The sequence below is a fragment of the Colobus angolensis genome, unplaced genomic scaffold (genome assembly GCF_000951035.1).
Source record: "Colobus angolensis palliatus isolate OR3802 unplaced genomic scaffold, Cang.pa_1.0 Scaffold17, whole genome shotgun sequence".
NCBI classification, from domain to species: Eukaryota; Metazoa; Chordata; class Mammalia; order Primates; family Cercopithecidae; genus Colobus; species Colobus angolensis.
This window is the reverse complement of record NW_012114821.1, coordinates 4393100-4418303: the sequence shown is the minus strand read 5'-3', so window position 1 is coordinate 4418303 and position 25204 is coordinate 4393100. Positions and strand designations below refer to the sequence as shown.

At 39.4% G+C, this 25204-nt stretch overlaps 1 protein-coding gene and 1 pseudogene across 2 annotated transcripts in view; one reads left to right on the top strand and one right to left on the bottom strand.

The window, feature by feature from the left end:
- Positions 1-353, top strand: part of LOC105509086 — a 3413-nt pseudogene extending 3060 nt beyond the window's left edge. The window contains exon 2 of the transcript XR_001001385.1: positions 246-353. The product of XR_001001385.1 is annotated as a PDZ domain-containing protein 4 pseudogene (transcript). The remainder of the gene's footprint in view (positions 1-245) is intronic.
- The window catches only part of PTK2 (protein tyrosine kinase 2), a 309021-nt gene that overhangs the window by 169957 nt on the left and 113860 nt on the right, over positions 1-25204 (bottom strand). The window contains exons 9-11 of the mRNA XM_011938127.1: positions 17582-17636; positions 6191-6331; positions 5586-5663 (exon numbers count right to left, since the gene is read on the bottom strand). Coding sequence (XP_011793517.1) covers positions 5586-5663; positions 6191-6331; positions 17582-17636 — 274 coding nt within the window. The remainder of the gene's footprint in view (positions 1-5585; positions 5664-6190; positions 6332-17581; positions 17637-25204) is intronic.

The following is a 25204-nucleotide window of genomic DNA, read 5'->3' as shown; positions in this document are numbered from 1 at the left end:
GGGATGGATGGGAGGGAAGGGGAGGGAAAGGTGGGAGGAATGGGAAGCAGCTGTTCTGGTGGCTTCCACTCTGAGGTGTGGGAACGGGGAGCTTTTGGGGGGCACCTGTTTCCCCAGTGACTGAGAGAGAGCAAGACTGCAGGAACGGAGGGGTCTTGCAGAGTGTCCACTAAGAAGTCCCAGAGCCCGTTCTGTGCCCCACACCATCTGGAGCACGGGCTTCTCTTCTGAGTGAACTGAGGAAGGTGATTAGAAGGGGTCTAGAAGCCAAGTCCCGTGAGCAGCAGTGGAAGACCTTGGGCCATGTGGCCTGGAGAGGACTTGGTGGCGATCCACAACCTGGACCCCAGTGAGGTGGTGGGCTGACTGGAAAGGAGAGGCCCCCAGCCTCCTCAGGATTTGCATGTGTGAACTAGGCTGCCTGGGGGTGCCCCTCAGGCTTGGAGAGCCCCGGACTGGAGGCAGACAGGCTGCACCACCCCTTCCCCCTGCATCTCGAGAATAAAGCAAAAGCTGCCTTTGTACTTGGTTGGAAAAAAAAAAAAAAGAAAAATCTATCATTCAAATGGAAAGTAGAAAAAACCAGGGGTTACAATCTTAATTTCAGACAGAGCAGACTTTAAACCAACACAGATAAAAAAGACAAAGAAGGTCAGTACATAATGGTAAAGGATTCAATTCAACAAGAAGACCTAACTATCCTAAATATATGAAAAAACCAAACAGCAGCACTCATAATAATAAACCAAATTCTTAGAGACTTTCAAAGAGACTGAGACTCCTAGGCAATAATAGTGGGAGACTTCAACACCTCACTGACAAAATTACGTAGATCACTGAGACAGGAAATTAACAAACATATTCATGATTTGAATTCAACATTGGATCAAATGGACCTGATAGACATCTACAGAACTCTCCACCCCAAAGCAATAAAATACGTATTCATCTCATCACCATATGGCACATACTCTAACATCAATTATATAATTGAACACAAAACACTGTTCAGCAAATGCAAAATAAGTGAAATCATAACAACCATTCTCTCAGAGCACAGCACAGCCAAATTAGAAATCAAGACTAAGAAATTTGCTCAAAACCACACAATTATACGGAGATTCAACAACCTGCTCCCAAATGACTTTTGGTTAAATAATCAAATTAAGGCAGAAATCAAGAAGTGACTTGAAATGAATGAGAACCAAGAGAGAGTGTACCAGAATCTCTGGGACACAGGTAAGGCAGTGTTAACAGGTAAATCTGTAGCACTAAATGCTCACATCAAAAAGTTAGATCTCAGTTTAACAACATCACAAAAAAAGAACTAGAGAACCAGGAGCAAACCAAACCCAAAATTAGAAGAAGACAAGAACTAACCAAAATCAGGATGAACTGAAGGAGAGTGAGATGGGAAAAACCATTCCTGCCTGTTGCTAAACCAAAATAAGTCCAAGAGTTTTTTTTTTTTTTTTTTAATTAATAAAATAGACTGCTACCTAGATTAATAGAGGAGAAGACATAAGTAAACACAACTAGAAATGATAAAGCGGATATTACCATCAACCCACAGAAATACAAATAACTATCACAGAATATCAGGAAGACCTCTAGGCACATAAACTAGAAAATCTAGAAGCTATGGATAAATTCCTGGACATATAAACCCTCCCAAGACTGAGCCAGGAAGAAACTGAATCCCTGAACAGATCAATAAAGAGCTCTGAAATTGAATCAATAATAAATAGCCTACCAACCCGGTAAAGCTCAGCACCACATGGATTCACAGCTGAATTCTAAAGATGAGCTAGTACCATTCTTACCACAACTATTTCAATAAACTGAAAAGGAGGGACTCCTCTCTAACTCATTCTATGAGGCCAGGTTTATTCTGACACCAAAACCTGGCAGAGACACAACAAAAATAGAAAACATCAGGCCAACGTCACTGATGAACATAGATGCAAAAATTCTCAACAAAATACTAGCAAACCAAACCCAGCAGTGACGCATCAAAAAGCTAATCCACCATGATCAAGTAGGCTTTATTTCTGGGATGCAAGGTTGGGTCAACATACACAAATCAATAAATGGGATTCATCACATAAACAGAACTAAAAACAAAAACCACAGGATCATCTTGACTGATGCAGAAAAGGCTTTCAATAAAATTAAACATCCCTTCATGTTAAAATACCTCAATGAACTAGGCATTGAAGGAACGTACCTCACAATAATACATAAAATAATAAGACAGTGTGGCAATTCCTCAACACCTAAAAACAGAAGTATCATTCAACCCAGCAATCTCATTACTGGATATATACCCAAAGGAATACACATTGTTCTTTTATAAAGACACATATACATGTACATTCAATGCAGCGCTATTTACAAAAGCCAAGACATGGAATCAACCTAAATGCCCATCAATGGTAGACTGGATAAAGAAAATGTGGTACATGCACACCATGGAATATTATGCAGCCAAAAAAAAAGAAAAAAAAGAATGAGATCATGTCCTTTGCAGGAACATGGATGGACCTGGAGGCCATTATCTTTAGCAAAATAACACAGGAATAGAAAACTAAATACTGCATCTTTTAGCTCCCACTTATAAGGGAAGCTAAAAGATGAGAACACAAGGACACACAGAGGGCAACAACAGACACTGGGGCCTACCAGAGGGTGGAGGCTAAGAGCAGGGAGGGGATTGAGAAAAATAACTCATCGGTACTAGGATTAATACCTGGGTTTGGACAAAATAATCTGCACGATAAACTGTGTGACACGAGGTTACCTATATAACAAACCTGCACATGAACCCCTGAGCTTAAAAAGTTTAAAAAAAAAATCACCAAAAGATTCCAATTCACCTAATGAAATTAATATAACTGTAACACCATGTCTTACAAAGCTAACATAAAAAAGAAAAGTCTAGATTAATCTCACAAATAGGTGTAAAAATTCTACAAATATAACTCAATATTTTACAAGAATATTGTATATTATTAATTGGCTCAATATTACTATAACTATTAACATCATCTACTATAATAATAAATTAAAAGAGAAAAAAGGATCATATCAATAGACGCTAAAAGGGTCTTCAATTAAATTCAGGAGCTACTCATGAAGAAAATTCTAAGCAAAAGATCAAAATATTAAAGACATGTTATTAAAACTCAACAACAAAAACAATCCCAAATAATGACACACTTTTAATTGATAAATTAAAATCTAAAACAAAATAGGAATATTGTCTACTGCCCTGTTATTAAACATGATCTTTGAGCTCCTTGTGACTAAAGAAAAAATTGTGTAAGGTGAAAGGTAAAATTATTCTTTTGTTGATTATTATATACTTATAAAATCCAAAACTCTAATAAAAAACTTATTTAATTAATAATAAGGTTGCAGACTACATGATATACAATAACCAAGAATATCCTTTTATGCTCACAATATAAATTTTAAATTGTAAGTGGCAAAAAAAAAAAACACCCAAAAAGTCATTCAAAATAAGGCCCAAAACTGTAAAATAGTTATTAATTTGTTTAATATGGAAGACCTACATGAAAAAGATTGAGATCTTATTGAAGGGTATAAAAGAAGTCCTGAAACATAATATCAAACAAACCCCACTTTCACAAAATTTCACAAAAATGTATTCTGTTTTCCTCTGCAAATATCCAGCTGACACAGCAGCATTTAATGAGATTTAATCAGTGATGGTAGAAGTCAGGACAGTGGTCATCCTTAGGGTGTGGGACAAGGTAGGCTGGTCTGTTTAAAGTCAACAGCCAACACAAGATTTGGGGGAAAAAAATTATAAAAAAAGATAACAGGAAAACACACTGACTTCCCTGATGTGTGAAGAGATTTACTAATTTAAAAGGACAATTGTGTTGGTAAAAAAGGCAAAGTATATGATATGATATACTTATACTTAATTCAGTTAATTCACAGAGGTGAGAAGAGAAATGGCCAAGACATGAAAACATGTTTAAAGTTACTAGGTCCTTGCTTTACATCTAAGCGAGCAAAAAAGTTACAAGAATAACTTTACACCTATTAAATGGAAAAATTAAAAGAGCTATTAGAACTGCTATCCAATGAGTGCGAAAATAGTACTCTCATACACTGCCAGTGACAATAGGAAGTTTTCTAGCTTTTCTGAAAAAGCAATCCAACAGCTTCTTTTAAAATTACAACTATTTGAATGAACCCTGCACTTCCATCCTTGGACATCTCTTCCATAAGGAGAAAAAGCAGCAGCACATAGATACATATAAACAAGTATTTATTATGTCATTGTCTTGGGGCAGAAATCTAAAAGCAAAGTAATTGCCCTTCACAGAATCCCATCTGGCCCCCAGAGAGGAAGGGGCAAAGAAAGGGGGGGGGGTTGAAAAATTTCTACCAGGTTCACAGAGTGAAATAACCAAGTAGGACAACGTGCCTGATGATGACCCCCTTTCTGAATAACAAAACAGGAATATGGGGAAAAACATAGAAGATTACTAAGTCACTTACATGTTAAGCATGGGCAGGGGGTGGGGGGTTACAGAGAAGGCTGAAGAGAAAAGAAGAGAGAAATGGTAGAGGCAGGTGGTGAGTAGAGTGGGAATGGAAACCAGAGCACACTTGGAAAAAAGCAGGTGAGACATGGTTTGGCACATTTATATATGTATAGAAAATTATATGTACAGGTCAAGGTATGAATAAATTAAGTAAAAAGTTCAAATCACTAAACTGTGTAAGTGGAAAAGAACTGTTACTAGTGCAAGGCCTGAGAACCCCCTAGAATCATGTTCCTTGAACACTCACCTAAATGGGAGCATGCCCTTCTCAGTACGCCCACCCTTACACTGTTCTACTTTTCATCTCAGTACTTACTGTTGTATGACACAGATGTATTCCATATTTATTTTGTGTACTCGACTATAAGCTATATAAGACAAAGGACTTCTCTCTGTTTTGTTCCTTATTGTATCTCAAACCTCTAGACTGCCTGGCACCAAGCAGGTTCTCAGTAAGACTTGTGGGAAGAATGAGAAGGATCACACAGGAGATGGTCAGCCCTTCTGCTAGGAAAGTAACAAAAGAAGTGAGGTCTAGGGTAGAAGTGTGAGTTTCCATCTGATGGACATTTTTTCCTCAAGGTAAATAAGGCTAATAAGGCTTTCAAGAGAATTGTGAATGTATAATAATTTTTTCCTGAAAATAACCTGAAGAGGCTGTTTCAGAGGATGTCAGTACAAATATACCCAAATCATATACAGAACTTAATTTTAAAAATTAGCATTTAATACTTCTCCAGATAAACAGTAACAACCCCATTCAGGTCTCACTAACACATGTAAGATTTGTATGATTCCTTTCCTTCCAAAACTAAGTAATTCCGAGGTATTTCAACAGCGCCTGGACTTTATCTTACTTGTGCTCCACTCTGTTGAATAATAAATGCAGTGCAATAGGAAAATTTAATTGTAAAATGATCTTTTCCAAAAGAATGCCCCATTTCCTTAATTTGATTCTTCTTTGTCTAAAGCCAAGTTCCCGAAAGGTCAGAGCAGACTTACATTGCAGCCCTTGTCCGTCAAGTAACTGATCCCTTCTTCTGGGCCGATTGCCAATTCCACTGAAATAATCCAGCTTGACTTTTGAAGGTGAAACAAGTGAGAACAGAGGTGGCAGAAGGAAAAAAAAGGAATACTTTAGATAAAGAGCCGTGGGTATGTTAAAGGACCAAAGCAGGGGCTGGTTTGGTTTGCTATTAATCTATCTAACCAAATAAGATAAAATATTTAAAATATCTATAATTGACCCAGGATCTGTTAAGCCTACACAAAGATGCACTGTGCTTATTTCAACATGCCTGATGCCAAGGGTTTCTCTGGGATGATTATCTAAATAGGTAAACTAGCCCTTAGGTAACAATTAACAAATCACAGGCATAAAATAAAAAAAATCTAATTATGAAAATAGGCATGCTGTTTTTAAACAGGTGATTTTATTCTCTTATTATTTTCTTTTTCTATTTTTCACACGGTAAATGACATAATATCATTTCATTGAAAAAATGGGACAAGTTAGCATTTTTTTCATCAGAAATTTAGATATATAGTAAGAGATAAGAAAAAGTAAAATCAAACTAGTCCACTATTTCCCACATTTCCATACTTACACCAAGAGCACACTTGAAGCATTCCTTATCAAATCTGTAGACTGGAGAGAGGATCTCAAAGAATTTCAGAATACTTTCTTCTCTATTAAGGTTGGCGAATTGTCTAAATGTTTGTTGGATCAATTTTCTTAGTGTTTTGGCCTGCATGACAAAATTACCAAAAATCTTGAAAAACTCAGCAACGAGTGAAGACCAAAACAATAATAGTAAGATTTCTCTCCTACCAACTACATACTAACACCTACATTCATATTACTGCCAAAAAGTATACTTGTCAAATAACCATAAATGTATTTATCAGAGCTTTCTTTCTTTTAATTGTGGCAAAATGTATATAACACAAAATTTACCATTTTAACCATTTTTACCTGTAAAGTTCATGTACAGAGTTTTATTTCTTAAATAGAAGTTTGTACTATACGTGCACATGACTCAGAAAAGACCAGGCAAAAGGTATAAAGGTGCTCGCACATTCTACTGTTAGGAGGGAAAAAACAGTGTATCTTTCTGAAGGACAGCACAAATCAAAAACTTTTAAAAAACCACAATGCTTGATCCAGAAAATAAAATTCCAGGACATTATTCTTTGAGATACATGCAAAGATTCAGGAACAAAAAGATTCACTGCCCAACTGTTTACAGTAATATAGAGCCTGGTTACATAAATTATGGTGTATCTACCTTCTCAACCAATATTCTATGCAGCCTCAAGAACTGTTTTGGAGAACTAATTTACTGGCATTAAAACTCATATTACATTGTTACACGAAAAAAGATGACAAAACAGTCAGCGTAGAGTACAGATGCCTTTAAAAGGCAAGAGCACAGGTGTGGGTCCTGGTGAGCACACAGCAATGTATCCACGCATGACTTAAAGCAACGATGTTTTCGCTTTTATCATGAAGTAAGATGATAGGTGGTCTTCCGGTCCTTTTTTGCTTATTTGAGTTTTCTACTTATACACATGGAAATCTGCATAGTGGAGGGAAATGCTTTCCAAGCAGCAAACCCCCAGTCCTTGGTGTGTGAAGCAGCCTGAGGAGGCCATGGATAAAGGGAACATGATGAGGTGTAAGGAAGAGGGGCAAGAGAATGCAGGTCATGGTAACAACTTGACTTTGACCCTGATGAGTTGCCAAGTCCTCAGGAGACTTTGAGCAGAGGAGTGACATTATCTGACTTAGGTTTTTGTTTTTTTTTTGATATAGGGTCTCACTCTGTTCCCCAGACTGGAGTGCAGTGGCGTGATCTCAGCTCACTGCAACCTCTGCCTCCCAGGCTCAAGCGATTCTCCTACCCCAGCCTCCCTGAGTAGTTGGGATTACAGGTGTACACCACCACACCCGGCTAACTTTTTATTTTTAGTAGAGACAGGGTTTCATCAGGTTGGTCAGGCTGGTCTTGAACTCCTGACCTCAAGTGATCCACCTACCTTGGCCTCCCAAAGTGCTGGGATTACAGGCATGAGCCACCGCACCCGGCCTGAATGAGGTTTTAACAGGGATACTCTGGCCACTGTGTTGTGAACAGTATGAAAGGAGCAGGAGAAACCAAGTTGGGGCAGCCTAAATAATACAGGCAGGAGGAAACAGTTGGCACAAGTACAGAACCAGAAAGAGGGTGAAAAGTAGTCAGATCCTAGCTTTTTTTTTTTTTAAGAGTAATTAGACTCCAATGGATTTATTTTAAACATAGAACCAACAGGATATGCTGATAGTTAATAGCTGCCATTAAACTGAAATGACAAAAATTGTGAGAGGAACAGGTTGGTGGGTAAAGGTCAGAAAGAATGTCAGAAGAATACAAGAAATCTAAGTGGAGCTCTCAAGCAGGCCAGTAAGGGCCCAGTGGAGTTCAAGGGGAGGTCCTGGCTGGCCCAGCAGACAGGGAAGATGGATTAGGTAACCTGCTAATCTCAGTGGGTCAGGGAGATGGGGAGTAGTCAGGGGTCCAGGTTGAAGTGTGGCTGCTAAGTCAGGTACATGGTGAACTAGAAGGGCATGGCATACTTTGGTGGGTCATGGAGGTGACAGCCTGTCTGTAGTGGCTTGAAGGTCCTAGTGGGATCCAAGGATTACTGGATCTGGGATACTACAAAAAGTGAGCTGGAAAGACAGGAGCTGTGGTCAGAGAAGGATACACACAATTAGGGAGGGGGTTCGATTACTGGAAATGAGTAAGACCAGAGTGAGAGGCTGAGGTAAGGCAGAGGACAAGATTCCTGAAGACAGGAATTCAATGAGCCAAGAGAGTGGGACATGGGAGGATTACCTAAGGCATGTGACTTTTATTTTAAAAAGTTCGCTCTGCTCTTGCACACAGAGGGTTGGGGGAGTGTGTAGGAGTGAAAGCAGAAAGACCAGTCAGGTCACTGTAACAGACCAAGAAGAAACACTAGTGGCATGGACCCCAACGTAGTGGTGAACAAGAGAAATGGGCACTTTTGGGACATTTGGATATTATATGCAAGACAATCGGAAAGTGAAGAATCCAGGAAAACTAGAGTTTCAGATGGAACAAATAGGCAAACGTAAGAGGCAGGCGTGGTAAAAAAAATAAAGTCATGTTAATTCTGTACATGTGTTTGATGGTAAAGTCTTCCAACATGAACCATCAAGGAGACATTTGGATATAAGTTTGGAGCTCAGGAGAGGGCAGCACTGTTGGTAGAAATTTCAGAGCGACCAGCTGTATTTAAATACATGGGACTGGATGTCACCTGCAAATAAAATGAAGACAAAAGAGAAGGCCAAAGCCAAGTAAGCTGATCAATACCTGGTTTTAACCAGGGCTGAGGTTTTGACAGGTGAGTATGACAGAGTGGAATAAGAGAATTAAAGCTGTTTTGAAAAGGATTAATTACAGCTTCACAGAACTTAAACTGAAGAGCAATAAAATGGGTTCACGGTTAGCAAGGCTTGACTATAAAATGTATCACACAGAGAGTGAGTTGGTCAGCCTCAGGTGCTCTATAAACAAAAGTCTGAGCAGCATATTCTTGGTTTGACTCCAGGCTTTCCAAACATTCTCTGCTTATGATCACTTGTGTAGGACAGACTCTACAACAGAGCACGCAGACTGGACATGGAGATGTGAGTACTGCTTAGAGCCACCTACGAGATGTTTTTCTCCTTATAAACTAACAATATAGTAGCCTGGCAGTTTGCTGAATATAAAGCAGTCTCTAAGAAGCAGGCCCGCTACACTTTGGACCCAGAACAAATGCACTAAGGAAATTCTACTCTGTGCTTGGCACTTGGCATACACTGCATAATCAGAACAGGTATTCAATAAATTCAGAGTACAGCTGGAAAAAGAGCATTCTGATCTTCACTCATGGCTACAGGAGGAACAGTATAATTCTGTGCATATAGTGCTATTAGGCACTTACTAAAACAAACACACACACACACCAAAAAATGATGCCAGAAAAGACATCTGTAGGCCCTTCTGTGAAAATAAACAAAGTCTTCACAATGACCCTTGCAAGGAAGACACTATTTTTCATATATTACTGAGCAAACAGAGCCTATGAAACATTGGGTACCAATGAGGGGGTAGAAGAATCGTGATTCTAATCCAGAACTGCTTGATTTCTTTTTACTTGCTATGCGACCAATTCAAACACCTCCTTTTCTAAGATGCTCTGCTTGATAGAAGAAACCAGGAACAAACCACCACCACATCCCTATGGGTCTCATACTGTTTTGAATATATTTTTAGACATGGCACTTAAGTAAGATCCACGTTGGTAAGAAGGGAGCATGCGCTGCCTTGTTACCCCAAAGAAAAGAGTGTAGCCCGTAGCTAAAACTCGATGTTGTGCTTTACAATGAATAATTATATGTCTCTGCCATAACAACTTGGATTCTGGCAAACTCTCAGATAATATGAATGAATAAAATCTGCTTCTATCCTGTCATAAATTAGATTTCACTTTCTAGTAAGTAAGTGGGAAGATAGTTCAGACTTCTTTAGTTTCAAACTTCTATCACAGAACATGCTGCCTCAATGTACAAATGCTCTGAGTGTAAGAAATGTCTCCCATCTACAAGTATTAATAGAAAATAAGTCCAGCAAAAGCCTTGGAATATCATAAATCTCTTTAAGTGTATGATACAACAAATTGGAATATGGTAGCAGTTGCAAGGAACAGTTGTCAACTGAGCACAGGGACCAGAACACAATGACAAAACATTTCTATTAACATTAACCAAATGTTGATATATTCATTCATGACTCTAAGAGGAATATTTCAACTCAGGTAAATACTGAGATGCAGTGATCAAAAACTACATAAAATAGATCCAGAAAAAAAGTCAATTCTCTGCTTTGGACCTAATTCTCAACCAGCTGCTGGTTTATATATAAACTATTGGCAATAATATTATATACTGACATCTGCTCAATTGTTCAATGCTTTTTAAAATTAACCTAAAATATTCTATGAAGTAACAGATACAGAAGTCAAGGAAATGGAATCTGCTCTTGAGCTTCAAATGCTCATATATATGTATGTATACATACTTGCCTACCTGACAGTTCCACAGACATCTAAAACCTGCCACTAAGAGCACTGAGATTCCAGCTGTGGTGGCTTATTGGCCCTACCTAACTGGACCCTAACATATACTACATCTGACTTAGTTCCAACTCTATCACTCTGAACTTACTCTTTCCTATACCCCTTCCCTTTGACCTCCATAGTCTCAAGGCACTTCTATTTCACCACTCACACAGCTGAATGCATCATTGGCAGTCTCACCCAATTCAGATTCTGTTTCAATATTCTGTCTCTTGACTAGTAGCAGTAGAGAGCACTTATGTGTACGGGGCAGAAATCCAAGGCCAGGCCCTGTACTTTCTTCTTCCTCCTCTCACATTAGACCAGTAGCTAAGTCCTGTTAGACTTTACACCCATAACATTCTTCAAATGTAACCCAACAACTCTCTACCCTCTGTCTCCTTTAAATTCAAGCCTTCCTTGTTTCTCTTGGCAACAGCATCTCCTGATGACTAAGAAACTTAAAAGAAGTTGTGTGCTGTTCTTCTACAACAGGGATTGAAGCCATCAACCCTATGCTAAATAAAGTGAGTCAATTTGGTTTGATCCTCATTTTCTCATCCCAAACTCTTAGACATGCAATGTGTGTGGTGGTGAAGAACTCAACTGCTCTCTCTGATAATTTAACCTGCTGGAAAATTTGCGAGTAACTGGGGCAAATGTGTTTGAAAGTAATAACTATGCAATGTTAAGAGACAGACAGTCTGGACTCTAATTTTACTGTATTTGTCTCATTCAGCTGAATGTGGGAAAACGTGCTGCTTTTTCTGTAGGCAGTGTTACCTTGCTAATCCTACATATTAACAAGCTGGGAACCAAGAAGTGAGAGCAACATACAACACAACAAACCAATAAGCTCAAACAGCTGGAGTATAAAGGAAAATGATATCATTCAGAGTTAGTTTCCTATGGACACAGAAACAACTCTCTCATTCTCCGCCAACGGAAATTGTTGGCACCTTTGGCAGGAATATACCCAAGTTCTTACGGTCTGTACTTAAATGTGACTGCCAAAGAGGACTATGAGTTCTAAACCTATAGTGTTCAGTGCTGGACAGAAACTAGAAAATCTTTGCTGTCTGAAAGAAACTCCAAAATTAGTTTTTATGAGAAGGATATCTTAGAATGCATTAGTTCCTTCCTAATTACTCAGTGAAGAAAAAAACTCCACAAAATCTAACTGCGTAGAATCTCTGGATATTAATCAACACACTTGCAGAACCTGTATAAGTAAACAAGACTGTTCTGCATTTCATTTCAAGTTTGAACACCTGCTTGTGTTACCTGGATTTTGGAAACAAAGCATCTATCTATGCACACTATTTTATTTTAAACCAATTTATGTATAGTGGTAAATTTACTAAGAATGTGATACGTTTTCAAAATGAAGTGGTATTACTAGAATGAAACATAAGAAACTGTTGCTATTCATCCATGTTGAGCTACAAAAATAATTTCCTGTTAGTCAACCTAATGATTATCAGATGCTAATAGATTCCTAGGGCTTCCCAGATGCAAAGGGTGTAAGGCAATGCCAAGGAAAGTCTGCAATAAGAGAGTTTTTAAGGAATAACTTATCAACCCAAACACCAAATGCTAAGTGCATGAAGACAGCTTCTTCTTACTCCTATCTACAGGGCCCACATCAGATGATAAGATCTGTAAGCAGGAGCCAGGTTCCACTCCCTCCCAGCATCCCCAACTCAGGTCCTGGCACACTGTAGATAGCAGGAATTCACTGCTGAATACCGTACCAAGCTATGCATTTCTGTGCTTGGCGAAAATGTTAAGCTTAAAATAGTCACCTGCTCATCCTAGAAATGAAAATAATGACTACTTTCTCCAAGAATAAAATCATGTGTTCCTGGTAGTATTCTAGGAAACCACATTATTACTTGAGAATCAGATACTAAAAAAACTGATAGCTATTGATCTCTTAACATTTCTAGTTCTGAAATTAGGTTTCTACTGTGAATTATACTGCAATAAATTAAAATTTGCCTATTTTGATTTGCTGCCTAATGTAAGCTCAGAGTAGAGCTGCAATGCCAGAACGGGGAGCACCCTTGGTACCCACCGGTAGGACAACATTCACTGAACTACAGAAGTGATTCCAATTTCACTAGTTTGTCCACTAATGTTCTTTCACCGCTCCAGATTCCACACTGCATTTACATATCTTGTCTCCTCAGCCTCCTCCAGCTGTTACAGCTTCTGGGTCTTATCTTTCATGACACTGATATTTTTCAAGAGTAATCATCAGAATTCTGTAGAATGTCCCTTAATTTGGGTTTGACAGTTTTACTGGTACAGTGATTTTTCAAATGTGTCTTTAAAACTACTAACATCAATGAGATAGAAATTAAAATACTTGCAAATTATTCTTAGTAATTGAGGCACATATATCCCAGATTCCATTTTTGGCATAAAACATAGCTAATCCAAGTTTCACTAAAGATAATAAAGCAATCTTTCAACAATTCAGTGTGAATGTTATTATAAATAATCCTCTACAAATATAAATAGAAGGGGAAAAAAAGTAGGTAAAACAAAATAATTACTGGAGAAACAAATGTAGCCTGTGTATGGAAAAGCCAACGTTAACTGACCTAGCCATTCTATAGAGCTATTTCAGAAGAAACATGAAACTGGTGTGAATTTCTAGTTAGCTGAAGTTTCACTGGCAATAGCTTTGAAGAAGGAACTATCTAGGCACTACCTAATTTGTATTATAGTTGTTACCCCCATGGGCATATATTGGTACCATATTCCATAGAAGTTTCATGGCAATCAGTGCAATGTTCAAAGAATTTATGTCAAATGTGAAAAAAATTTTGGGCTAAGGATATGAATTTCTAAGCCAAATACACATTATTGGGTACATATAATTACACTGATTCCCTTATTAAAAAGGGTATGTGAGAAACCAGTTCTAAGAACCTTATTTATGAGCCACTCCAAGAATCTGATGAATCCACAGCTAACAGGAGCTAAAAATTAATTCTATTTACATCAAAATCAGCAACAATTGAATTGCTCAAAAAGCACATCTGTTATTTTTCTGGGTTGGGTGTGATGGCTCACATCTGCAATCCCAGCACTCTGGGAGGTGGAGATGGGTGGCTTAAGCTCAGGACTTCGAGACTAGCCAGGGCAACATGGTAAAACCATGTTTCTACAGAAAAAACAAAAAAAATTAGCTGGGCATGATGATCCATGCCTGTAATCTCAGCTACTCAGGTGGCTGAGGCAGGAGAATTGCTTGAACCTGAGTGGCCGAGGCTGCAGCAAGCCAAGATCATGCCATTGCACTCCAGCCTGGGCAATGGAGTGAGACCCCGTCTCTCAAAAAAAAAAAAAAAAGTTTTCTCAAGTCCCCCTAGTCATCCTTCCCTCCCATTCTTGCAGAAGCCATTCCATCCAGGCCCTGATCACTGCATATCTTATCTTCCTTAATCACCTCTCAACTCTTTTCAGTTCTGGTCTTTTTGCTTTCAATCTGCGCTCCATGTTGCTGTCAGATTTATATTCTAAAATCCAAAAAGAGATCATACTGCACACTCTGCACACCCTGCAGTGAGTCCCCAATCCTCCTCAACTCCTATCTGAGCATTTAAGCCCACATCAAGTGACAGTCCACAAACATCGCATATTGACTCTACTCAGCCAAAACCCCATCCTGTCTGACCTCTGTTTCCTCGAGAGCCTAGAAACACAGAGGGCTCACTGTTTCTAGGGTGTTAGCCCTCTCTGGCTACCAGGAGTCACCTGATAGCTAGATACAGCTCAAGATGGCAGGAAAAAAAAGCACATGGGAGTCAGCAGCAAAGGCCAGGGCAATGGAAGCCTAAAGGATAGCCTGGAAACATATTCTAAGATACCTGCACAAATCCCCTGCAGAGGAGGGGTTTTCTTTAGCGGGGTGGGGATGGAGAGCAGTAAAGAAGGCATACCCAAGGAAAGAAACTTTCTAGCTTTTCAATTCTATTATCTTCTACAGAGTCTTACTTAATCCTGTCTTCATACCTTTTGTTCACATTGTACTCAGTGTCCAGAAAGTGTCTCCCTGATTTTACTCATCATATTGGTGTTATTCATTCATTAAGTAGGATTTACCAAATGTTACTACATGCCAGGTACTATGTCAAAGGGTGTAGAGTGGAGATGGCAACAGATACTGTTTTTGCCCTCAAGAATCTTAAAATAGAGTGGAGGAAGGCAGATAAAATACAATCAAGTAACAAACGATAGAATTAAAAATTGAGGCCAGGCACGGTGGCTCACGCCTGTAATCCCAGCACTCTGGGAGGCCGAGGTGGGCGGATCACTTGAGGTCAGGCGTTCGAGACCAGCCCAACCAACATAGTGAAACCTCATGTCTACTAAAAACACAAAAATTAGCAAGGCATGGTGGTGGACACCTGTAGTCCCAGCTGCTTGGGAGACTGAGGCAGGAGAATTGCTTGAACCCGGGAAGAGGAGGTTGCAGCGAGTTGAGATCGTGCCATTGCACTCCAGCCTGGGCGATGGAGGCAAAAAAAAAAAAGGAAAGAGAAAGTAGAATTAAAAGTTAAGGTACTAAACTAGGTCCCAAGATAGAAGAGAGTATTTGCCATTTCCACTTCACATGGTGAGAAAAGAACAGGAGAGGGAACACTGAAGCAGAGGTTCAGAAGGACTAGTCATGGAGGAGACAGGGCCAGTCCTCTACCGAATCTCTCTGGGCATCTGTCTCACTCTGGCTACACTCACAGCATGGCACCTGTCACCTGTGACCTGTACCTGTGGTTCCCTGTTTTGAGCATGGGGATCCTTTAAAAATCGAGAAATGTATTGGACTCCTAAATGACAAGAGTCAAACTTTTCCTAATTGTTTATACACATACAGATTTAAGGAGACTTTGCAATAATTCTGAGGCTACCCAGTGCTTCGTAACTGAAAACCACTGACCAATACTACTAATGTGATATAACCATCAATAGAACATTGCGTAGGGTACTCTTCTATCCAATAACAATGTAAATTCACTAAAACTGTAGCTTACACTTATTTGAATGTCTCCACTATCCTCCTCACTGCAACACCCAGCAAGTTTATGCACAGCAGCATCCCTTCCACTTACGGGTCTTCCCATGCCTTCTCGGCTCCCACACCAAAAACATTCCAGGTCAAACTGTATCTCCCATTCTCCCAACTCCAAGAGTATGGGCCACCCACACATAATAACTCTCCCAAAGGACATAATTCTGTCATTCTCTCTCATTCCCCTTCCACTGTGCCAAGCTTCATTTAAAACTCTTTGTTCTCTTTCAAATCTGACTCAACCCACTCATGCCAATGGTCTGCGGGCTACCTGTAGACTGGGACAGTGTCTAGATCTGTAGTCCTAGCCTCAACCACACTAAATTGAGTGTGCTCTGTTCCCTAACAACTCACTGTAGTATTTCACTAATAGATCAGGAAACTTGAAGGAACACTGAAAAAGTTGAGTAGCATCACTAGAAAAAGAGCCTGAAATAGAGTATATTTTTCCTGTACTATCCTTAAATGCATGTCTTATTGCATTTGTAGAACGCTTTATATTTTAAAGTCAACACTTTTATATTTTTTCCCATGAGATTATCAAGAAGCTATGTGAGAGAGGAAGAGATACTGTTACTTTCTGGAGTCAGGGAACCAGTGACTAATCCTTACAGTCCTATTCTGGATGGGTTTGACAGAGAGCAGGACCCAGATATCTGAATACAGAGCTTTGGTCACAGATTGCATCTGATAAATTATACCAACACTCTGACTCAATGATAATCAACATGACATTGACAGTTCTCTCTTTTGGTCTAAGATTTAATCCTCATATTAATCTCATGTGTTAGAAATGGATTTTATCCCCATTTTACAGATGTTCATACTGAAATACCAAAAAATGAAGCAATTTATCCAAAGTTAGCTACATTTTCTCATAACGTATGTCTTCTCCTGCTTGGGCTTCGCTGATGGGATGTAGAATATGATCTCTGAAATAATAAAAAGTAAGAGCAGTAACATCCACTGTTGCTATGTGACAGGTACTGTGGTTAAGTAATATATTTACTAATCTGTTAAATATTCACATCAACCCTACAAAATACTATTTTCTTCACTGTAGAAATAAGAAACCAGACCTCAGACCCTGAGGCTAGAAAACGGCAGAGCTCATCTAGGCCAGACTCTGTCTTAACCCTAAAGTTTGTGTCCCCTGCTGCGCTTGAAAATCTTGATGTGTGCTCTGGATTAGCTGGGGGAATCACAGTTCAGAGTCCTCCCACCTCACTCCAAGGTGCTCTGCATGCTGGATATGGGAAGGACAAGAACTGAGGCTCTGCCAAAACTATTAATATGGGGAAGCATCCAAAGAGTTAAAACAAAAGACAGACCTTCAAAATGCACTAACACGCAAGCATGTGCGTGCACATACACACACATATACACACAATATTAATGATTCCACCACCACCACAATTATTTTACATATTGCTCATTTTCTTCTGCATGTCAAAATATTTGAGCCTGTAGAGACCCAGATGACAGGAATAACTGTGCACGTAACTTTTTTAGTTTTATGCGTAGCGGAGTATCAAACACAATCAAGAAGTAAAACAACGTTTTATGGGAGAAAGCTATACTAAAAACCTATGTGACTAGAAAAAATGTCAGTTTTTTAAATTATGTATTTTACATGGAAGGAAGGAAACTACACTTTACTTTGAAACCAAAAGCAAGTTATCACTGGGGAAAAGGTCTTGGCATAATTTTGTTATTTTATTATGATAAAGGAGACTCTAATTACCTTGACAGAATCCAGTAAACTCTTAGGAAAAAATCGCTTTAAACCAACATCTTTTCTGAAATATAAAAAGAAGCGTATTAACAAATAATACCACCAAATCAATTAATATAATGACAAACTTGCAAGAACATAAAAGCACTGTGAATTATTTAACCTTCCATATATTATTTAGGAAGGAAACAAGTATAATAATGCTTTAATTTACCAGTATATTCACAGGAAGGATGGGACAAATCATTTTCTAGATATGTACAGAAAACACGAATACAAGTTGGTTTAAATAGAAATCCTTTTGGTTTTTCCTTTTACCCTTATTATTGAAAACTCTTCTAAAATATTCCCTCTTTGTAAATCATAATGTATTTAAAAAACTGTCCTTTTTCAGATATTGCTTGAAGGTTATAAACATCAGTTCCAACTGGGTAATACTGTATTTGTAGAGAAAATAGCTAGCCTGATTAGTAAATGATTCAGGATATACCTTACAAGTTACAGAAATAAATCCCTTAGGTTTATCCTAAAAGTTGACTATTTTTACATTTTTTTTTTTTTAATAAATGATGAATTGAGGGGTGCTGACGAGTTGATGGGTGCAGCACACCAACATGGCACAAGTATATATATGTAACAAACCTGCACGTTATGCACATGTACCCTGGAACTTAAAGTATAATAAAAAATAAAAAAAATTAAAAAAAAAGTTGACTATTTTTAAAAATAGACTTTTTTGCTCAAGGGACTCATTCGCTTATCTCAGTTTCACATTAGGGGGAGAAAAAAAACAACAGATAAATTTACGTGATTTGCCCTAGGTAAAAAAGGTTAATTTATGGAAATCACAGCAATGTTCTTTAAGTCAGGCAACAAAATTAAACTGATCATTATTATGAAGAACCGCAAGGCTCTGGCCAAGAAAATAGGTTAGAAAGAACAGCTCTTTTCCTAGTACTTTGGTTACTTACTTACTCAGATGTTTTGGCCACTAGGTGTCACTCGTGTGCTAGTAATACGAAATAATGCCTCTGACGACATTAAGGAATGTCAGGAGACACATAAAAGGATCAAGGAGAAAAGGGAAATACAGGTATCTTTTCAGAATCACATAATATATCACATATAACAAACTGAATATAAAGTATCAAGAAACAGGGATGACTTCTTCATCCATAACTGTAAGTTGGCTGGCGTTATGAACAAAACCATAGACATCATGTCATGATACTATAATTCAAACATTTTAAATCCCTTGTTCTCTAATCTGACTGCTAGTAGTACCTAAACCAATGAATTCCTCCTCTGCTAAATCCAAAACTGGTCTCAGTTCTCATTCTTTCTTATTCTGCTATTATTATGTTCATTACATTCTAAAATTATCTCAGCTTCTATGATATACTACTTTCTGGTTTTACCCATCAGTTAATTCATACAACTACTGGTTTTACATTTCTGTCTCTGGCCACTTTTGTTTGTAACTTCCCTTCCTTACCTTTACAGAACCATCATTATCTATTTTGACAGTTGGATATGAAGGGGGAAAAGTATCCACACAAGTTCTTCCTTTTCATTTTGCCTCCTAAAAACACAGGGTCTTTGCATTTTAAGGATCTTGATGTCAACCATTACTGGGAAGTAGCAAAATTAGTACACAAAAGACACACTCTGGAATCTACAAGGCGGTATTCTTGATCATTTCTGCCTCTATCTACATTTTCAAGCCACTATTCCATAACAGCAAGTACTGATTTTCATATCAAAGAGGTTTTGTTTTTTTTTTTTGAGACCGAGTCTTGCTTTGTCACCCAGGCTAGAGTGCAGTGGCCCAATCTCAGCTCACTGCAACCTCTGCCACCCAGGCTTCGAGCAATTCTCGTGCCTCAGTCTCCCAAGTAGCTGGGATTACAGGCCTGCACTACCACACCCGGCTATTTTTTGTAATTTTAGTAGAGACAGGCTGGTCTTGAACTCCTGACCTCAAGTGATCTGCCCGCTTCAGCCTCCTAAAGCGCTGGGATTACAGGCATGAGCCACTGCGCCCAGCCTCAGAGAGTTCTTAATTTGAATCCTGGCTCTGCCATAGGATGGACTTGCTGAAAACACCTGTGAGCCTCCGGTTACTTGTTAAGTGGGGATGTGAACTCCTACTACCACGCAGTGGTGCAGAGGTTTAAGTAAACTGTTTATGAAGTTCCTGGAATGTGAAGGGGGTAGTTTCTGTTCTGCCTTAGAAAGCACTGCTGTCTGGACAGCTTCTGGTCTACATGCCCTGTGTGTCTCACTGTTTAATGCAGAGGGAGGCATGGCCTGATCTGAGGTTTGTTGGTGGACAGTAGAGGTCGTGAGAAGTCGTGAGATCCAGGGGCCACTGTGGACAGAGGCAACAGGGATGAGTGACTGGACATGAGGTGTGAGGGAATGCTGAAGCTATGCACCAAGAACGGGAAGGTGGGTGGGCATCAACAGTTCTATTTTAGACATGTGAGGCTGGGCGAAGTGTACATGCATGCCCTTCTAGTAGGGATTTCAAGAAGGCAACTGGCCATGTCAGTATTTGGTTGAGGGAAAGACCAGGGCAGGGAATATCCTCTCCCCGACTGTGTGGCTGTCAACTGCTATTAGTCAACCCAGTTACACATCTATTTTTCTCAGAGCCAGGCAGAACTAAAAAACTTACCATATTCATTGCTGTCACAAATAAGAAAACTAAAGATAAACCAAAAAGTGTTGTATGATTCAAGAAAAATGAGAGGAAGTATATATTTTTTGAAAATAAAGACGAATACTAGGTATTGCTTTTACTTCAAAGGTGAAGACAACTCCATTTAAAAAAAAAACACCTGACGGCCAATAATTAGCATATATACAGTTTAGATTTTCTTAAACTTATTTTGAGTAATAATGAATTTGTAACATTTGTCCATATGTTAGAACTTTATTGACACCTGGCAGTTGAGAAAATAAAAATGAGGCTTAAGCACACAAGGTCATGGTAAACAGTCTGCAACACTGCCTTTAACACATTTTAATTTAATCTAGAAGTCAAACTACTTCAGGTTTTGTGATAGAGGACTCTGAACACACCTAACGCACTAAGTTCAAAGATGTTAGGGAAAGCCTATTATAGATATCTAAATTTAAAGCCTTAGGAAACCAAACAGGGACTTGTAGGCTGTCCCATTTTTAATATGAGGTCGCCTCTCTCCATGATCTGTGGGTCTAGGAATGGTGTACAATGTGCACTCTAATAAGGAGTAGTTTTGCCTCAAGTGGCATAAAAACCTTCTTTGAGCCCAAACTCTATACAACTGTCCTGTATGTGAATAAAACAACAAATACAACTTACACATCATAAACAAAATATAATTACTAACCTTTATCATATAATAATTTCTGATTATATTAACTGTCAAAGGATATGTCCTAAATGCATTTAAACTCATGTAATAAAAAACTAGCTCACATGAAGCTTTTAGAATACTGCCAAACCCCAGTTCCCAAACCCAAGCATCAGTTTATTAGATTCCCACATCAGTTCAGAGAAACCTCTTGAACCCATACACAGATGACAAGACACTAACAGTAGGTTAGAACTGTGTTGTCCAATATGCAACCACTAGTGATATGTAGCTATTTATACTTAAGTTAGTTGAATTAAATTAAAAATTATGTTCCCAACTGCAATGCTCAGCACATTTCAAGTGATGAGCGGTCCCATGGGGCTAGAGGCCACTGAACTCAGTGGGGCAGCCACAGAACAGTTCCATTGCTGCAGAAAGCTGCAATGGCTGGGGCCGGGACACAGCAATGAATCTAGGACTTCCAGCACCCTCATTCTCTACGGCTTGCTGCTGTGGGCCCAAAGGCTCCTCAGTAAGGGCAGAGATGGGTGAAATGCATGAGCACTGGGGATAGGTGCAGAGCTACCACAGGCACAACCACACAAGGTTCCTGCCTTGCTCAGAAAGACTGGGAGGTATAGAGGGGTCAGGAGAGAGCTCTACCATGACAACGCAGAAGGCAGCAGATCTTACAAGAGACAGCGGTAAGTTAAACAAGAAGCCTTTCGTTGGGATTGCCTGTATATACATAGCAGAGGGCTTCTAAGTATTACCTTTCCTACTTCTCTCTCAGAACTAACAAAAACAGTTTCTATGATCTATTCACTAAGATTCAAATCATTTAGATTTGAAGCTACAAAGACAAGAGAGACTATCTTCATTTACTTCCTCACGGAGACTGTATGACATACTAGGCACCATAACAGATCATGGGGTAGAAAAATCACTAATATGTTTCCTTTTCTTAAGTGAGACAATTACATAAACAACTAACTACAACACAGTGTGAAAGGTACTATAAGAGTTTAAAACCAACACACTTAGCCATCGAGATTTAAGGTTTTTGTGGCCAATTTTAACCAGAACTCTTAATGTTTAACTGACCTCTATCCTTTAAGTGAAAGATTTAGAACACTGGTGACTGATGTGGTCTTCGTTCTCTTTTGCTAAACCTCAAAATCCCATTCATTACTCCACTGATTCCTGTTGCCATTTAGCATTTTTGGAAAATCCCTAGCTGCCCTCCCACATCCCTGCGTGATGACTGTGCACCTCCTAGTATTCCTCCTTTCACACCGTAGTGGCCATCCAGAATTGTTCAGGAAAAGAGGCTGTGTAGGAGGGCCCCTCCCCACCTGCACCAGCTGACTGCCATCAGCATTCCCTACTCACTGAGATGAATCCTCTACGGTGCCCAGCTAGTCCCAGCCTGTGGTCTTATCCTGCACGTGTGTATTCACATCTACAAATTCATAACACAGCTTGCTTTCAGAAGCCTCCGATGAGAATCAACTTTCTTTACATATTAAAAAGAAACTAACCTTATTATAAGCAAATTCTTACGTCAAAGATAAATTTATTTCTCTTCTGGCAATATTTCTGAGAAGATTCTTGTCTGGTGACCCTGTTTAATATTTTGTGAACACAATCCCTCAAATACTTAAAACCTAGGCGAAAATGCAGCCAAAACTAACTTCAAATATAACTTAAACAGGCATTTCCATGTAGCAACTCTACCTTACCCTTTCTCCAAAACTGTCAGAATTGAGTATATTTAATTCAGAAATAGTATGGCGGTAGTTTCACCTCTAAATTATACTCAAGCCTCTTAACAACAGACAAATGCTAAAATTATCTTACTGCAACAGAGACTGCTGTTTCTTAATGACATTCTTCCCTTCATCCTGGGGATGAAGTTGTCTTTTGGTCAGGTACAGTGCTGCCTTCCTCAGTCTCTTTCGTAGCAAGGTATGGCTATGTGACTATGTTTTCTCCTGTGTTCCTCTAAGGGAAAGTACTAAACAGCAGGTTCATAAATAATGTCACTATTATTTAATGTTGTTTCATTATAATGTTGATGAGAAAAAAAAATTGATTCCCAGCTGGGCCACTATATGGAGTGTGCATGTTCTCCCTGTGTCTGCGTGGGGTTTCTATGGTTACTCCAGTTTCCTCCCACATCCCAAATATATGCATGTTAGGGGAACTGGTGTCTGAATTGTCCTAGGATGAGTGAGTATGGGGAGGGAAGAGAGAGTACTCCCTGTGACAAGAATGGCATCCTGTCCAGGGCTGGCTCCTGCCCTGCATCCTGAGCTGCTGAGATAGAGTCCAGCCACCCACGACCTTGAACTGGAATAACTGGGTAAATAATTATGTCTTCTTTTTAATCAGACTTTAAAAAATGTATGCTTACATTTGTTCCAACGTTTAATACTAGAAATGTTTTGGATCTCTACTTAGAAGCTGGGGATGTTTTTGTGACCAGAAGGTAGCTGCCTTCTCTCCTCCTCACCTCTTATTTACAAAAGATGTAAATAAAAGTCTTGTCTGTTTTACACTCCAGTTGTTTCCTGTTGTGTGAGCCCACAGGAAGTAACGTACCAGGGACAGGGGCTGGGGGACTTCACTGTCTTATACTTCCCCTTTGCCTACAAAAAAGGTACCTTGGTTCTTCCTAGATTGAAAAGACGTGAAAAAGAAAGATTAATGAACTCTTTAGCTGGTTTAAAGAAGAAACCCTTAAGTTTCTAGATAGTATTAGTCTCATTCTCAGAAACTGTGCCTTAGCAGTAGCAGTACTAGTATAACTCAAAATAGTTATTTACGGCTGGGCACGGTGACTCACACCTGTAATCCCAGCACTTTGGGAGGCCAACGTGGGTGGATCACTAGAGGTCAGGCATTCCAGACCAGCCTGGCCAAAATGATGAAAGCCTATCTCTACTAAAAATACAAAAATTAGCTGGGCATGGTGGTGCACACCTGTAATCCCTGCTACTTGGGTGGCTGAGGCAGGAGAATCACTTGAACCTGGGAGTTGGAGGTTGCACTGAGCTGAGATCATGCCACTGCACTCTAGCCTGGGCAAAAGAGCGAGAGACTCTGTCTCAAAACAAACAGAAACAAAAAAAGTTATTTATTAATACATTAAAGCAGCCGGGCGTGGTGGCTCACGCCTATAATCCTAGCACTTTAAGGAGTCCGAGGTGGGCTGATCACTTGAGGTCAGGAGTTCAAAATCAGCCTGGCCAACATAGTAAAACCCCGTCTCTACTAAAAACACAAAAAAAAACTAGCCAGGCATGATGGCAGGCACCTGTAATCCCAGCTACTTGGGAGGCTGAGACAGGAGAATCACTTGAACCCAGGAGGTGGAGATTGTGGTGCGCCTAGATCATGCCACTGCACTCCAGTCTGGGCAATACAGCAAGGCTCCATCTCAAAAAAAAAAAAAAAAAAAAGCACAATAAAGCTGAAAGGGCATTCTGCATTAGGCTGTAAACAACTGAGTTTGACTTTAAAATTCCTGTCAGAATCTAATAAATTATGTGGAACATTTCATGAGTTTTCTTATTAGAAAGGAAAAAGAGAACCATGAAAAGAACTAATAAGAAACAAGTAGTATTCTGCATTCACGTATACTTCCTTTCTGTACTGAAGAAATACATAAATTTCTAAATGGCTCCAAGTTACTAGCCAAAATCAATAGGAAAAAGAAATGCCAATGCTCTCCTTGAGGTATGGGGGCCGCTAGGGTCCCCAGTTGCTCCTGTGGTAGAACAGCCACGGTGTATGCATGCAAGTCCCTGCACATCCTCTCAGCCAGGCCATTCCTAAAGCACTGGCATCAGCCTTTACAATGGCCGCAATGGAAGACAGGACCAAATGCAATGCTGTTAAGTATCTTTATTATATAAAATATAACTAGGTTAATGTTTTTGCTGGTATGCTATCATCGGGCCAGGTGTGGTGGCTCATACCTATAATCTCAGCACATTGGGAGGCCAAAGTAGGAAGACTGCTTGACCAGCATCTGTTAAGCTACCGTTCAAGAACAAGGGTGAAATTCTGAAAAGAGAGAGATTTAAAAACAGAATTTTATCATCAAAAACTACATATTAAAAATTTCTAGGCCAGGCGCGGTGGCTCACACTTGTGATCCCAGCACTTTGGGAGGCTGAGGCGGGTGGATCACAAGATCAGGAGATCGAGACCATCCTGGCTAACACAGTGAAACCCCGTCTCTACTAAAAATACAAAAAAATTGGCCAGGCGCGGTGGCTCA